Source organism: Aphis gossypii, chromosome X (genome assembly GCF_020184175.1).
Source record: "Aphis gossypii isolate Hap1 chromosome X, ASM2018417v2, whole genome shotgun sequence".
Taxonomy (NCBI): Eukaryota; Metazoa; Arthropoda; class Insecta; order Hemiptera; family Aphididae; genus Aphis; species Aphis gossypii.
Window position 1 is genome coordinate 33,522,804 of NC_065533.1, and position 15,728 is coordinate 33,538,531.

At 27.4% G+C, this 15,728-nt stretch overlaps 1 protein-coding gene and 1 long non-coding RNA gene across 3 annotated transcripts; one reads left to right on the forward strand and one right to left on the reverse strand.

The window, feature by feature from the left end:
• The first annotated feature begins 929 nt into the window (after nucleotides 1-929).
• Nucleotides 930-9,598, forward strand: LOC114132460 (uncharacterized). Its single transcript, XM_027997921.2, has 9 exons — nucleotides 930-2,061; nucleotides 2,312-2,386; nucleotides 4,317-4,400; nucleotides 4,493-6,308; nucleotides 6,373-6,548; nucleotides 7,254-7,464; nucleotides 7,538-7,849; nucleotides 8,935-8,997; nucleotides 9,223-9,598. The coding sequence occupies exons 3-9, from the start codon at nucleotides 4,365-4,367 to the stop codon at nucleotides 9,291-9,293; spliced, it is 2,685 nt and encodes an 894-aa protein (XP_027853722.2). The 5' UTR covers nucleotides 930-2,061; nucleotides 2,312-2,386; nucleotides 4,317-4,364; the 3' UTR covers nucleotides 9,294-9,598.
• A 2,560-nt stretch (nucleotides 9,599-12,158) lies between these two features.
• LOC126551856 (uncharacterized) lies at nucleotides 12,159-15,407 on the reverse strand. Of its 2 annotated transcripts, none has more exons than XR_007605749.1 (3): nucleotides 15,239-15,407; nucleotides 14,775-14,987; nucleotides 12,159-12,494 (listed from the first exon to the last, which is right to left on the reverse strand). It is a non-coding gene; the product is annotated as an uncharacterized LOC126551856 (long non-coding RNA). The 2 variants fall into 2 exon arrangements; XR_007605750.1 differs by lacking the exon at nucleotides 12,159-12,494 and adding an exon at nucleotides 13,110-13,561.
• Nucleotides 15,408-15,728: the final 321 nt, after the last annotated feature.

Genomic DNA, 15,728 nt, shown 5'->3' on the forward strand with positions numbered 1-15,728 from the left:
TTAGCGGCTCAGTCGTTCACCCAGTTTTCACTCTCTTATTGTACAATTTAAAATTAATAAATTTAATTTTATGTATTATTGTTTAAATTAAAATATTAATTCAATATATTTTCTTGTATTTTATTAATTTCTAAAATATCTACCAATTCAATATTCAAGAAGATTATTCCAAAGTGCAAATTCTACAAGAAGTAAGGCGATAACATAATTTTGTATTCAATACCTATATATATCACTCTTAATTTAAGTAAAATATGTATGTATATCAAAAAAAAAGCTCTCGTATACTCATTTTCGTGTACTAAGATATCATATTAAGTAATAATATCTAACTATCTAAGTAATGAGTTGAGGTCTTGAGGATATCAAATCAAACATGATACCATATTATTATATTAATATGCGTAATAACCTCAAATCATAACTATTAATGTCCTATTCTTGAATAAATTTACCATTCACCAATCACCTTTGTCCTAGTTATTTTTTTTATTTTTAACTCATTACAGTAGTCATTTTCCGATTGATAATCTATAATATCATTATTATTAATTTTCAGTAGAAAAATATTATAAAATCATAACTGTATGAAAAAAAGAAAAGTCAATGTCGGATAAAGTACATTAACTTTTTTTTCAAAAGGTACCTATGTATAATAGAACATAGACGAGCGAACAGTGTTCAATGTTCATATAGGTGTCTATCGTGCAATACATTCATTCATAGACTTCGTAAATAAGTACCTTCTATGCTTTTTTTTGAAAAAAAAAAAAATAAATCAATCTATAAAAGTATTTTTATTCATTTTACAAAATTGAAAACTTTCAACAAGTCGACTAGTTTGATTTTTACAGCAAGTACATTACTTCATAGTAGGTGAACAATTATTTACCTACTTAAATGACTATTTTGATTTTCAAATTTCCAAAACTCGTTTGAAGAGAAAAAAAGTAACATAAATAAATCGTTGTAATCGGAATTCAGAGTGTATTCTAAATAGAAATAATTATAAAAAGTAATTGCGTATTACCGAGTAGGTAGGTATATACTTTGGTCGTCCACGTCCCCCCCCCACGCCTTGACGAATCGCGCGATAGGTACCTATATATAGGTATAGGCTAATAGTAGTTAGGTAGGTTTACCTATTGTTAGAAATGCAGACAGCAGCAATCGCGTCTAGATAGCACGGACAAGCCACTCCTATATATGATACGTTAACGCCGCACGGGTTACCATCGTGTTTTTTAAGAAGAGTAGGTATATTTATAATATTGCATAAAACCTCTCGCGGGAGAGGCTCGTTTATAATCAATGTCGAAAAACGTAAGCCTAATGCGCGGCATTAGCATCTACACGAGTAGTGATGCAAGTCGTGACGGTAATGTTTTTAAGTACCACGTTCGACAGCAGTGAGTGCGCCGCCGTAGCGTTGTAAAAGCGTGAAAAAAACGTTCACTCCACCCTTCACCGCCGTCGACCCCACCGAACCCTACCACACACAGTACGCGAACCGACCCACAATCTCCGTCGGCGGCGGAGGCGTTTGGCGTCATCTGCGGCGGCGGCGGCGGCGGCAGCAAATGGTAAACACCGTGCGTGTTATCAATGTCAAGGACTGCTGTTATCAGGCGCACACACGCGCACACGTACGCACGTACACAACAACAAAACAGAAGCGGACTTATTGATTATTTTCGGCCAGTGACAACTGCTTAATATTATTATTTTCGTTTCCGTTCCCCCGTTATTGTTTTGTTTCTTTTTTTTTAACCGCTTAGTTTTTTTTTTTTTTTATTGCTCCCATCCCACCGAATACACATTTCGCTTGGCGACTCGCCGAAACGAGTCGACTGACGTTCGCGGGGGGGCCGGCCGTCTGCGTTTTCCGATTGCGCGGTCGGAGGAATGACGACGACGACTACGACGACGGTGACGATGACGGCGGTACTCGACTAAAACGATATTCGCGACTTGGACGGCGTTCCGCGGGTCCACGGTGTTGGTGGATGCCCCTCGCCAGCGTACGCGTTCGAGACGGGAGCCGGAGCGCCGCCGTGTCCGGTGAGTTGGATGTTGTTAATCTCATAATTATGTAATGGTAATTAATGCGCATCACAAGCCGTGGTTCGGAGACGGACGTCTGACTTGCCTAGTCGAGATACTGGTCCTTACTTACGGTCTCGTCGCCCCTCTCTCGTTTCAACGTGCATTGTCGTCGTCATCGTCCATATACACCATTAGATAGTACTTTAGAATCTAGATGAACTTTTCAACTTGGCCCGTAATAAATATTGATATTGTTTTTTCATAGAATGGAGACGACTAGTGGAACAGTGTGACTTGTTTCCAATCACTAGAGTTGGATTACTGGATTATCTCTGTTGACGTGAGTAAATTTATGCAGAAGTTATAAATATTACTATACAGCTTATAAGCAACATTGTTTGGCTAGAAATTACAAGTTTACTCCATAGGTATCTGGAATATATATTGTTTTTATATGATGTTCACTATCATCAATAATTGCATAGATTCAATATACACTACACTTATATACATAGTTCATACCAAGGTTCATACTTACAATATGCAATAGGAAATTATAATTTTGATAATAATTGATATGCTACAAAGTTTCTACTATGTAAATTTAAATTTTTATAATATTTATTTATGAATTTTATTAATGTTAAATTTAAAATTTAAATAAGTAGGTAGATAAGTACTTGCTTAAATTATTTAAATTTTTACTTTTCAAAAATCAAAATAATTATATTTTGGATTTTTTTTCTAAATTTCCTAGGTAATTTACCATTATTTTAAATAGTGAAAGTCTTAATAATTATTATAACAGTCTTATGTGTGACAATTAAACAAAAATTTTATTTAAGATAAATTTGTTAAATATAATACACATTTTTTGTTTTAAAAAAATATTTTTTAAATGGAAATGGTTGTATGGTAGTTTCACTATACTTTATTAATAATTAAAATGTTAGTTTATCTTTTAAGTAAGTTTTTGTTCTTATGAGTGGACTTTTTTATCTAATAAAACTAGATATTATATAATATTATATGATTTTTGACCTATACTATGATGAGCTTACAAAATAATCTATATATATATAAATATACGGTGATTGAAAAAAATAGCACAACAAAATGTCTCTTCCTAATAAAATTCCAAAAAAAAAAAACAAATTTTGATAAAATAAATTTTTATCTTTACTTAATATAAAAAATAAAAATGACAAACGATATATATTTTTATTTTGCATATTCCTGTGTTTGTTAAGAAAATGGATTATCAAATAAACACAAATTACACAGAATACTACACAATAATAATTAGTCTTTTTATTTTTATTTTTTCATACAATTATATTTTATATCAATAATAAACTGATAAAGAACCAATATTATTTTAATATTACTAATACTTAGCTATTAAAAATACCTACCTATAATTTTTTTTTCCAAAATACAAATTTTAAATTTAAGTTATAAATTCTAATAGTTATAAAATAATAGTTTTATTGATGTTCTTAAATTTCAATTATAAATTAAATAACCTATTGAGACTCTAAGTTGGTATTCTTTATCATAATTATAAATTAAAATAGGGCAATTGTTACCTATTAGCATTACTGTAAGTCAAACCTAAAAATATAACAATGTGTCTAAAATAAATACAAATTTAGTTATTTAGCACACTATGTGCTAGATTAAAGGCATGTGGGCATGCAGCCATTATTAACATTTATGGCTACTTAAAAAGTCATTAAATGGTTTCAGACAATATCTAATACATGTTTTGTTACAAATATAAATAGGTTTATTATATTAGGATAATTTAGGATGAATACAGATGTGTTTCTAATATATTTTGTTGTTTTAGTATTTAGTAAAGATAGAATTATCTATTTTAAACAAATCTATACCTATACCTATATGTATATAATATTTATAAACATATTTTATGATTATAAAATGCATTTAATCTAATAAGTAATCACTTAATCAAATAGAATGTTACTGATAAGAAATTAAATAACTAATAATTATATTTACATAATATAATAATATATATTATTTTTAAAAGTATCCAATAAAACCATTTAGTAATATAATTTTTAAATATTTAATTTATTGCTTCAGTTATTAAAATAATTTTTTCTATTTTTGTAGTCTTATGTCTAAAATTAAATATTTTTACCTATTTTAGTACAACATATTGATAGACTTAATTTGCATTTCTCTTATTGTTTTTATTATCAAATAATTATTTTAGCATAATATCATGTTTTATTTTCTAGGGTATCAAATTGTTAATAATTCAAAAATAAGGAATATCACACTGTACTATGTTGCCCAATACGATTGCTGTATCATCTACTTTGGTAAGTTCTATTTAGCTTAATTAATTAAAGTGAAATTAATATTTAAAATGAGTAAATTAAATTAAATAAATATATTAATTTTGTTTTTTTAGCCAAGAGTAAAAAATAAAACATTCAATGAAAATGATGAAAACGTTTCATATTCAAAGCCTGTAGGTTTTCAAAAAGATCGTAAAAGTTGGCCATTGGCACAAGTGATGGAATGTGTTGATCTTGAAACAGTGTCACGCATATCATCTTTAGAATCTGAAAAGGAAACTAGTGCCATAAACTCAAATATTTCTTCTCACAATAATTGTGTAACAGTACTTCAGACAGATAATAATTTACAGCCTGAATGTATTAACGAATTGTGTTCAGATGATCAACCGAGTAATGTCTTAAAAATTGTCTTGCCTCTAGTCAGTGAAAATGTGCCATTGAATGGCCATTCAATAGCAATCGATCACGATCAATTTTTACAAGAAGAAAGTTCTGTTGTTTCAAGCAATAATCATGTTCAATATTTTCCAGAACAATGTGAAGATGTGCCAGTTTATGTGAATAAATACATGAATAATAGAAATCATTCTTTACCTGAAGATAATGAACTAAATCGATTCAGTTCAACATTTGAAGATATAAAAACGTTACTTAAAGAAGGTCTAGTTGACGGTTTAGATGAAATGCCACCAGACTTTCAGCCTCCACAACCACCTCTACTTTATAGAGTTTCTTCGTTACCAAATCTTCTAAGTCATGATAGTACAAAAACTCATCATTCGTGTTCATACTTAACTATGTGTGCAACTAAACACGAATTATTTATGAATAAACTTTGCAAAAATATTGTTGCCAAACATGACATGTCTGTGCAAGTATCAACCGAATTATTTAAACATCAAAATCAAAAAGTCTATGTCGACACAAGCTGCCAAACAGAAGATATTTTTGTGAACTGTCAAGTGAATAATGAAGTTTTAACCCAAGAAATCTATCAAAATGATTGTCTCAAGAATAGTAATGTTTTTAAGAATGAACTCCAAATAAATACCAACGATAAAGATGATATTAAAAGTAATATGGAAGAAGAAAACTATACCAGTATTGATTATACAAATTTAAATGTTAATAAAAAACATGAACATGATACTACTGAGGAAAACGACTTAACAGGTATTGGTTACACAAATATTAATGTATTTAATAAAGAACTTCAAACTAATGATGAAGAAAAGGATTGCACTGACATTGATTACACAAATGTTAATGTATTTAATAAAGAACTTCAAACTAATGATGAAGAAAAGGATTGCACTGACATTGATTACACAAATGTTAATGTTATTAATTCTGAATACGAAGTCAAAACTAATGAAGAAGAGGACTGTGCCAGTTTTGGTTATTCTGATGTTAACACATTGAACACGACAAATGAAATTAATGCCAATGGAGAGGACTGTACTAGTATTGGTTATATCAATATTAATGGTTTTAATAAAGATAATATAATAACTAATAATGAGGATAATTTTACTAATGTTAGTTATACTAAAATCACTACTTTTAACCAAGCATGTGCGTCTAAACCCACTGATATTGACTATACAAATATGAATGTAGTTGAGAATGGAAACAAAATTAGTATTAATGAAGAAGACAATTTGAAAATTGGTTATACCAGTATTAATATGTTTGGAAAAGAGCTTGAAGGTATAAATGGAGAGGACTGTGTTGACAATGGTTATACAAATTTCAGTTTATATGACAAAGGACTTGACATTGATTCTAATGATGATTGTGAAAACTATGCAAATGCTAACATTTTAGAAGAATTTGTGAATGAACAAATAAGCCTTAACAACACTGATGGAGATTTTGATTCATTTTTATTTGGACCATTGCCTCCATCACCTATTGAAGAAATTGGTAACCATTAACAATTCTTTTTATTTGTAATTTGGTTAATTTGTTCTAATGGATTTGTGTATAGTTTCAGAGCTACCTATATTGAATGGTGTTGAAACAAAAAGAGAAAACTCTGCACCCATGCCTTTCATATTTAATGTTCATAAAAACGAACCAAGTACTTCAATAATCAAATCTCGATCAATAGACGCTGAATTTTCTCATAATTTTCAGCAACATCAAAAAATTGGAACACGATCTGTGAGTAGTTAACTATTTATTTAGTTGTATGTATACATTTTTCCATGTTTTTGTAAATATTACTCTCATTTATTGGCATACACTATTCATTTGCAAGTTGTTAACACCTACAATTAAGTTAATATTATTTTATGTTGTTAGTTTATTTTTTACATAATTCATCTTTTACTTCTTGATTCTAATGTAAAACGCATAAAATGGATTAACTTAAAGTGTAGTACCTATTTAAATTATATTAATTTGTTAAAGTTAATTTTAGTTAAATGCTTTCATTTTTTACTTGATCAACTTATCGGAATTATTTTTGTTTTTATATATTACTTTTTTAAAGGATTTAGGCACACTTTAAAAAAAAAAAAAAAAAACATGTTTGTATATTAATTTAATACTATTATAATATTATTAATTATTATGTACATTATACAAGTATATTATAATAATACAAAAGTTGAAAAATTGAAAAATGCATTAACTAAATAACAACATTTCTTTCAAACTCGATAGTTTCTAATGCTAGTATTCTAGGAAAATATACCTATATTTAATATATTACCTATTTTATGAAAAATAAGTATTTAATAAAAAAAAGCATTTATCAAAAAATTATTTTCTCAAAAGCAAAATAACAAATTATGTGTTATAATTTTAAACTAATTGAAAAGTATTTGCTTAATTTTCATAAATAATGTGTTAATGAAATTATAGGTACAATCTGAGAGAAGAACTTATCCATCTGAAGTACCTGTTTCTGATGGACATCCAAAGCCATTAATGCTTAAAAGTAGTATTCACCCCAGTACTATTGAAAAATTATCAGACATTTCGAGTTCATTGCCGGATACACCGCTATTAGGAAGATGTGATTTTCCACGTCAGTATTCAGCCACTGGCACTAAAACAATGTCTCAGATGTCAAGTAAGTACAAAATATAAAAGTATATGAAAATATGTTTTTATTAAAAACTTATTATTCTTCTTATTTATTGCAGATAGTATGAGCATCAACATGAGAGGTGCTGGGCATGGTTCTAGCATTGGTTTGGGTCAAGCAATGGCTGGTGCAGAGTTGTTGCACTTAAATGGACCTGGTAGGGGATGGTATCCACGACAACGACAATTTCGCCCTGTGTCAGTTGAACAGCTTGATAAATTGGCTAGCAAAAGCCCTGTGGGCCACTCTCAATGGGATTCTCGAGAAGGCCATAAACCTGTTACATTACCCCCAAATCTTACACCCAAGTTCTTCCACAGGTCCCCTAGAGAAGCGCTTCGACGTGTCACAAGTTTACTTATTAGAAAGGGTTAGTTGGTGAATTATTATTAAAATGTATTATGTAGATGAATCAAACATTCTTTGATTTAATAAAAATAATTTAAACTAGTGTCATCCATTGGTTGAAATTTTATCATAAAGATTGTTTTAAGTTAATTTAAAGGTTCTAAAATATTATATTTCTTACTACTCATACAGTTTGGTAACCATATATTTTAATTTAATATTGGTCTTTTATTAATCAGTATAAATAAAAAAAAACTAATATTCTTAATTATAAACCATAGTTTATTTGGAGCACTGTGCCACTGATTTATTCCATTTTTATATTTAATCTGCCTTAACATCATGTGTATGAAATTTGTTTATGCAAATCTACTCTATAATAGCTTTTCAATGAGATATTTTCCCACATTAAGTATTTAGGTGTTATTAAATTGATAAAAAAAAGTGCTTGTGTAAAAATAACTGATATAACACCCTTTTAATGCATAGATTCATAGTGTATACTTATAACTTAATGAGTAATAGTAAAAAGTCCATTAATTATTTCAAAAAAGTTGAAAACTTTTCATATATAAAATTACTATAGTACATCTAAATATTTAATTAGACTTTTAAATTATTTTTTTCACCACAATTAAGAACTACAATATAATTACCATAAAATATATATAGATAAGTAGTTAAAGATTTCTGTTAGAGTTATATAATACATTTACATTGGATATGATTGTGTCTATTAATCTACAAAAAGATGGTTATGGTTATAAATTGGACTTAATAGGTAATAGGTATTAGTTTATTACTTATGACTGATGTTTATATTTATTAAATGTTGAACAATATTAAATTCAATAAATGTAAAAAAAAAAATGGTTTTATTAATTTTAAAGTATTTTAAAATTTTTTTCTTTTATATTGTTTAACTGTTGTCATAAATTGACTATTATTCTAATACTTTGCAATATTAAAAAATATTTATTTTTAAAAATTATTTATAATCTTACACTTATATGTATACTACTTATATATAGTATATTCTAATTAATTTCTTATATTATTATATGTATTGAGATTTGAGGTATTAAATAATATTTTATTTTGTTTCAGGCAATACTAACAAAAATAACAAATCTAAAACTGTATTCTCTTCTTCAGTGATTGGACCACACGGTAACTTATTTATTTTAACTCTTTTATTTGTATATTTTATAAATACATAATCAAAAATATAAAAAAAAAAAAATGAATGAAACTGTTTATCAATTTGTACTTCAGACTAATATTTCTTTATTATACTTTATCGTTAAAACTTGATAAATCAGTTTTAATCTATACATTTTATCTGTTTTAAATGATTCTAACTAATAAAGTATACATAATTTTAATTAATTTTAGGGGATATAAGTGAAGAATGTGTAACCAGTCAATCCAAACGTGGATTTTTCAAAAGCTTATGGAGAAAATAAGACTTCTTATAACGTGCAATCAAATTTTGTGGCCATATATCTTAATTTATTTATTATTTATTTTATCATTACTCTGTCTTCGAATCTATGTTTAACCTTGTGTTTACTGTACTAACTTTTACTATATAATTTTTATATGTTTTTATGTGTAATAAATTTTGACATTAGTAATAGAATGTTTGATAATTTATATATTTATTATTTTTTTTTAACAAAATTTAATTTCTTATTATTGTTTTTTTTTTTTCATTTTATCATTGTAGATTTTTTAGATTGGAATAAATGATTTATACGATTATATAATATTTTGGTGTTATACCAATCACTTTAATAATTAGTTATTTTTGAAATTATTTTATGATTTTAATATAATTATAAATAGAACATATTTTGTTTAGTGTTCTAAAAGTCAGTATTATTAGATATTGTTTTCTATAACTATTTATTATTAATAATTACTATTTTAATTCTTTTAATTGTCAATTAAAATAATGAATTTATTTGATAATAAATATTTGAGAATTAATAGCAGTTGATTATGTATGTATTAACTATATAGTAATGAATTATGTAGAAGTATAGTTTAAGAATTTTATTTTTAAATATTACAGTAAAAAGGCAACTATTAACACTATTTAGTTTAAAAAGGAATTGAAAAAAAATTTATTCACAAAAATGATGATTAGATATTATGTTGAACTGGACATTCTCTTACTCATAAGTCAACATTTTTTTTTGTATAAAAAATCATCTTTGATTGTTCTATCCAATGTGTGTTTAAACAATATTCAGCTAGTAATGGGACCCATAGGTCATGATACCTTTTCTTTAAGAAATTATTTGCCCTCCATGCCCTGAAAACACTAATAATATAACATTATAACTTCTCACACTTCTTAACTGCTTACTTGAATGATTTGGAATTTCTATTAACCAGTTAAGATTGTAAGTTTAGAGTGTTCTATATTATGGCCATACATTAAATTATTGTTGTTTATTCAACTTAGATAAAAATAATAAATATATATATATATATATATATATCTTTAAATAGATACATTAAAAATAATTTTCTAATTTATTAACTGGTAAAGAGCGACTTAACCCTTATTGATTATCTACTAATGTTTTTTACTTTTTTTCCAAAGCTAATTTTATTTAATCCTCATTGTGTTCTATGTCAGTTCATTGAATTGTCATTTGAAAAAAGAATATAAACAATAATAATTTACACTATATAAATGTACTAAATATACTATTTCTTGTATAAATGATTAAATAACTATTAATTACTAACTTCAAAAGTTATTTGAACAATACAATATCATTTAGCAAGTTAATTATAGGCAATTTTAACAAAGTAGGTATAACAACAAATTTTAATTTAAAAAAATAGTTGACAAGTGAGTACAGTTTTAGGTACATTCGATATCGAGTAGGTCATTGTAATGGATGTGTTAAATTGTAATTCCACAGTATATCATTGTATAGGAACATAGGATAACAATTAATTCCTAGAGGAGGCGGTTTGTCAGTCTATATAACTAAGTATATTTATGATAATATATGTAGTATGTTTTTGATATAGCTAAAAATTAATAATAACATAATAAATTATGTAGTGTTATAATTAAATATTAAAAGGCATATCTATGTCGTTGTAACGACGCAAAGTACGATAAAGATAAAATATCCGACACTCGCGCGTACTTTATCGTAGATAGGAATAGTACCATCATCTTTATCGCTAGGAAGTAGGAATAAATAGACGTACGTTTCCCCAGCCCCCCAATTTTTTATTATAACAATTATTTTATGCAATTATTTAGCACGCAATTAGCATGAATTTGCACGAATATTTTTGTAATTTGCACGATTTTAGACTGTGCGTAAAATCTAAAAATATGCATGGGGGGCTGAAGAAATATTTCACCAGCCCCGCCAAACATAAATAAAGGCAAATCAGAATTAATTCCTGTGCCAATATTTAGCACGTAATTAGCATGAATTTGCACGACTAGACCCGGAATTCGCACGTCACTCTCTCGCCCGACAAATCGCATTTTCCCAGAGTATCAAATCGTAATCATATAATATAATTAAAGTGTATTTTTTTTGTATGTGTAAATTTATTATTTATGATGCTACATGTTTTACGTTGTTTTTTAAAGTATATTAAATGTTGATATTATTTTAAATTTAAATTAACATTTTGTCTTTTCTATATTGAATTTGAAAATTCAGAAATTTTTTATTCTGTTTAAATACCATATCTAACAATGAATTTTTAACAAAGAACGTCATGTTAATTTATATTTGATCCCTTATATTTCATATTATTCATATTGTTCATTACACATTTTACTTTGCAATGGCTTAATATCAATGCCATCTCTTACATAATATGGTTTAATACTATAGTATAACACAATATACTATGATTTTTATGATAATCTGAATATAATATTATGATACATTTTTATAATTTAAGAATAGATACCAAAACCATCGCATTGCTTATTTATGAAGGACCCTAAAGTCAGTGAAAATTTTTTTTAGAAATAGCTATTAATTTCTACTATAGGGAAAAATTGTTTAATTCAATTAGTGATATAATTAAACAAAAATAATAATATAAGTACAGTGACGAAACAGCTACCACATTCAAAAAAATTCAAAGAAACGTGATTCCTGTAGAATAAAATATAAAATTATATAAGTAAAATATTATAGTTATAATTTGAATTAACTATATAATGTTAGTGAGTATAATGAGGTATAATGAATAGTGACTTGTACATCATTTTATTGCATTATATTTTTTTTGTATCTATCTTATAAAAAAATTCTTACATAGCAATTACATTTTTTAAATATTAATCTTATTCTTATTTATTGTTAAATATTTAAAATAATAATTATAAAAGTTAAAATAATAAATATAATAAAAGGTACAACAAATAAATTGTCAAACTGTATAAACCAAAAATTCACACATTATGGTTGTTGTGTCCTTAACTGGAACAGGTTTTTTTTCATATCATCGAAAAGTTCCCATTGACGACCACAGCTTCTTTTTACGTATGCTGTATAGTGCCCAATTGAAGTCCTTAAACCACTCTTACCACGATGAAAACAGACAGCACCACGAAGTTCATAATTCGTTGTTCCGTGAATCAATAACAGCGGAATATCACAGAGCTAATAATTATTTAACTTATAATAAATTTGCTGCCTCACTGCTTCAGCAAAAGTAGCTGAAATAGTTGTTATCGAGACAGTGAAAGTAATAGCCGTATGAATAATAATTTAAAAATTTATAAATAATATATTATTTATAATGATAATTTATTTATTATTAGAACAAGGTGGTATCAAAATATATCAAACTACCCCGTGAAGATGAATTGAAAAATTTTATAAAATGCGCAAAAGCTAATAGCTAAGATCTAAATAAATGCAATTATGCATTAAAACAACTAACTGATTGTTATAATCAAAAAGGTATACCTAAGCTAATAACCGTAATTATTAATTACGTAGTAATTACCGTAGTAATTTATTTATTATTAGAAAAAACTATATCAAAATATGTTAAACCACTCCGTGAAGATGAATTGAAAAATTTTATAAAATGCGCAAAAGCTAATAGCAAAGATCTAAATAAATGCAATTATGCATTAAAACAACTAACTGATTGTTATAACTTATAATCAAAAAGGTATAAGCTAATAACCGTAATTATTAATTACGTATTAATTATCGTAGTAATTTATTTATTATTAGAAAAAACTATATCAAAATATGTTAAGCCACTCCGTGAAGATGAATTGAAAAATTTTATAAAATGCGCAAAAGCTAATAGCAAAGATCTAAATAAATGCAATTATGCATTAAAACAACTAACTGATTGTTATAATCAAAAAGGTATAAGCTAATAACCGTAATTATTAATTACGTATTAATTACCGTAGTTATTAATTTATAATTGTTAACTGTGGGATTTACATTAATTGTTGTTTTTATTTTCAGATTTATAGCATGATTAGGTACCTAACTAGTGGGGTGTGCTAGTTGAAAATTGCCGCTATCGCTTATCGAAGAATTGGATTCAGATGGTATACCTCGCCGCTAATATTAATAATAAAATTTTTATTGAAAAATCCTTTCAATTTCTACTTTCACTGTCTCGGTAACAACTATTTCAGCTACTTTTTTTGTAAGTGAATTGGTGGATGACATTGGTAATAAATTTGAATGCAGTCGGCCTAAAATATTAATAAAATTGTTATTAACACAAACAAATAATTATTTATAATGAAAATAGTCGTTTATTTATTATTAATAGCAACGATTGATAACAGTTTTATTTCAGCCATATATATAATATAATTATAATATATAATATAATATAATATAATTTATATATAATATATTATTGATATATTATTATAGTATCAAACTATTAAATAATATGTTAAAAATACTTTAAATAAACCTAGACTCAAGTCAATTTACTATATTCTGAACTTTGTGTTTATAATGTTACTTATGTTAGTAATGTAAACTTTTTATGTGCTAATTTCTCGAGTCATTAAGTTTTTCTTAGACCATTTGTATACCATTGTGGGAAAGAGGAGGTTTTAAAGTGGCAATTAGGTACAAATGCAATGACTGATTTATGCAATGCATTGTAAAAGGCGCGTACCACGGAGTCAAGACCGAGAGGTATAATTGTAGAAGCCCAATCAAATGATGCAATAAAACATCTGATATTGGTGTAGTTAGCTTTACGAAAGTTAAAAAATGAGTGATCACGTTCACAATAGGTTATAGGTGTGTTAAAAGGAACAGAGAGATATAATGCTGGGTGATACAAATCAATAGGTACAATCGGTTCATCAGACTTCTCAACTACCAAAGAAGATATTATATTACTAAAAACTAAATCTAGGAGAAAACTGGTTTTGTTAAGAATATTATTACTCTGGAAAAAAGAGTGAGATGCAAAAGTTTCTGGAATACAGTGAGCACTTATCGTCGTAGAATAAGAGTAAACTAACCCATTCACGTCATTTTCCCAAATGATCCCCGGCAAGTTGTAGTCACCACAAAAAATATAAATATGATTCGGGAATTGACGGATAATTGATTCGACGGATTAAATGTGTGACTCGTAGATGAATGGAGAAGAAGAAGGAGGAATATAAACTCCACTAACAATAATTTTCAATGAACTAGTAGAGATACGCACAAAAAGTGGTTCAACATTTGATTCTAAAATAGAAATTGGATATGAAGTTAAGTCTTTAAGTACGCCAATGAGAATACCACCACCCTTTAGAGAAGTATTAGTAAAGTTACTTCTGTCACATCTATAAATAATATAATTAACAAGGCCTAATTCACAATTAGAAATACAATCATTTAACCAAGTTTCGGTAAGAACAATAAAATCATAATTAATAGCAGACATATTACATTTAAAGTTAGTAAGTTTAGACCTGATCCCGCGACAGTTTTGGTAGAAACCAGTTAGTGGGCCGTGGTAGACAGGAGTTTTTGGTTTAACTTGGATGCTGACTGATGCTGAATATCTAAGTTTTTTGAAGCGTTGAAGCCAACCTTTGGAAGCCCGTTGTGAAATAGAATTCTCAGTCCAACCTCACCATTTTTTGTCCTGCTATCAAAGCTCTTCGTGACAAGAGCGCAAAAGTCTATAATATATAGCTGTATGACTGCGGCCACGATTTAAGATATATCTTAAATCATGGCTGCGGCATTTTTATAGCCGGGTCGATAAAATTATCTAATCGGTATGATTTAAAATTAGATTACTGCTTACCACTGCGAGCAAACCTAATTTTATTATTAGGCGGCGTGATAGCGTAATCGGCCCGACCTTCGTACCGATAGAAATAATAGGTTTGAGTGGTTTGACTTACGCGTTTTCAGCAATGGTGTGTTTTATACAGCAAACTCCAAAACTGTCTTCGTGGAAATAATTTGGGGAGCAAAAACTCGGGAGCGATATTATCAATTTATACACGACAAATATACTATTTTGAATGTTAAATTTCAGTGAACTGACAATTTTACTGTTATTTATAAATAGTAGTCAGGTAACTAGGGAAAAATAGTTAAACAATAATAATTATAATTATTAAGTACAGATTTATTATATTATGTATACATTTATAATTTATTTTAATGAGAAGGGGATATAGTGTTTAACTACACAGTTAATGTGCATGTACCGAACTTAATTTTTCAATTTATTAGAGCATAGGTTTGAACTTATAACGTTATAAGTTCATTTTAGACAAAAGGTTGTTCTTGATTAAAATAAATAAAGTTGTTGAATTAGGTGGATAGATAGTAATAATTGAAGTTAATAGGTACATCTTTAATGTATCTTTGATGTATACCTCATGC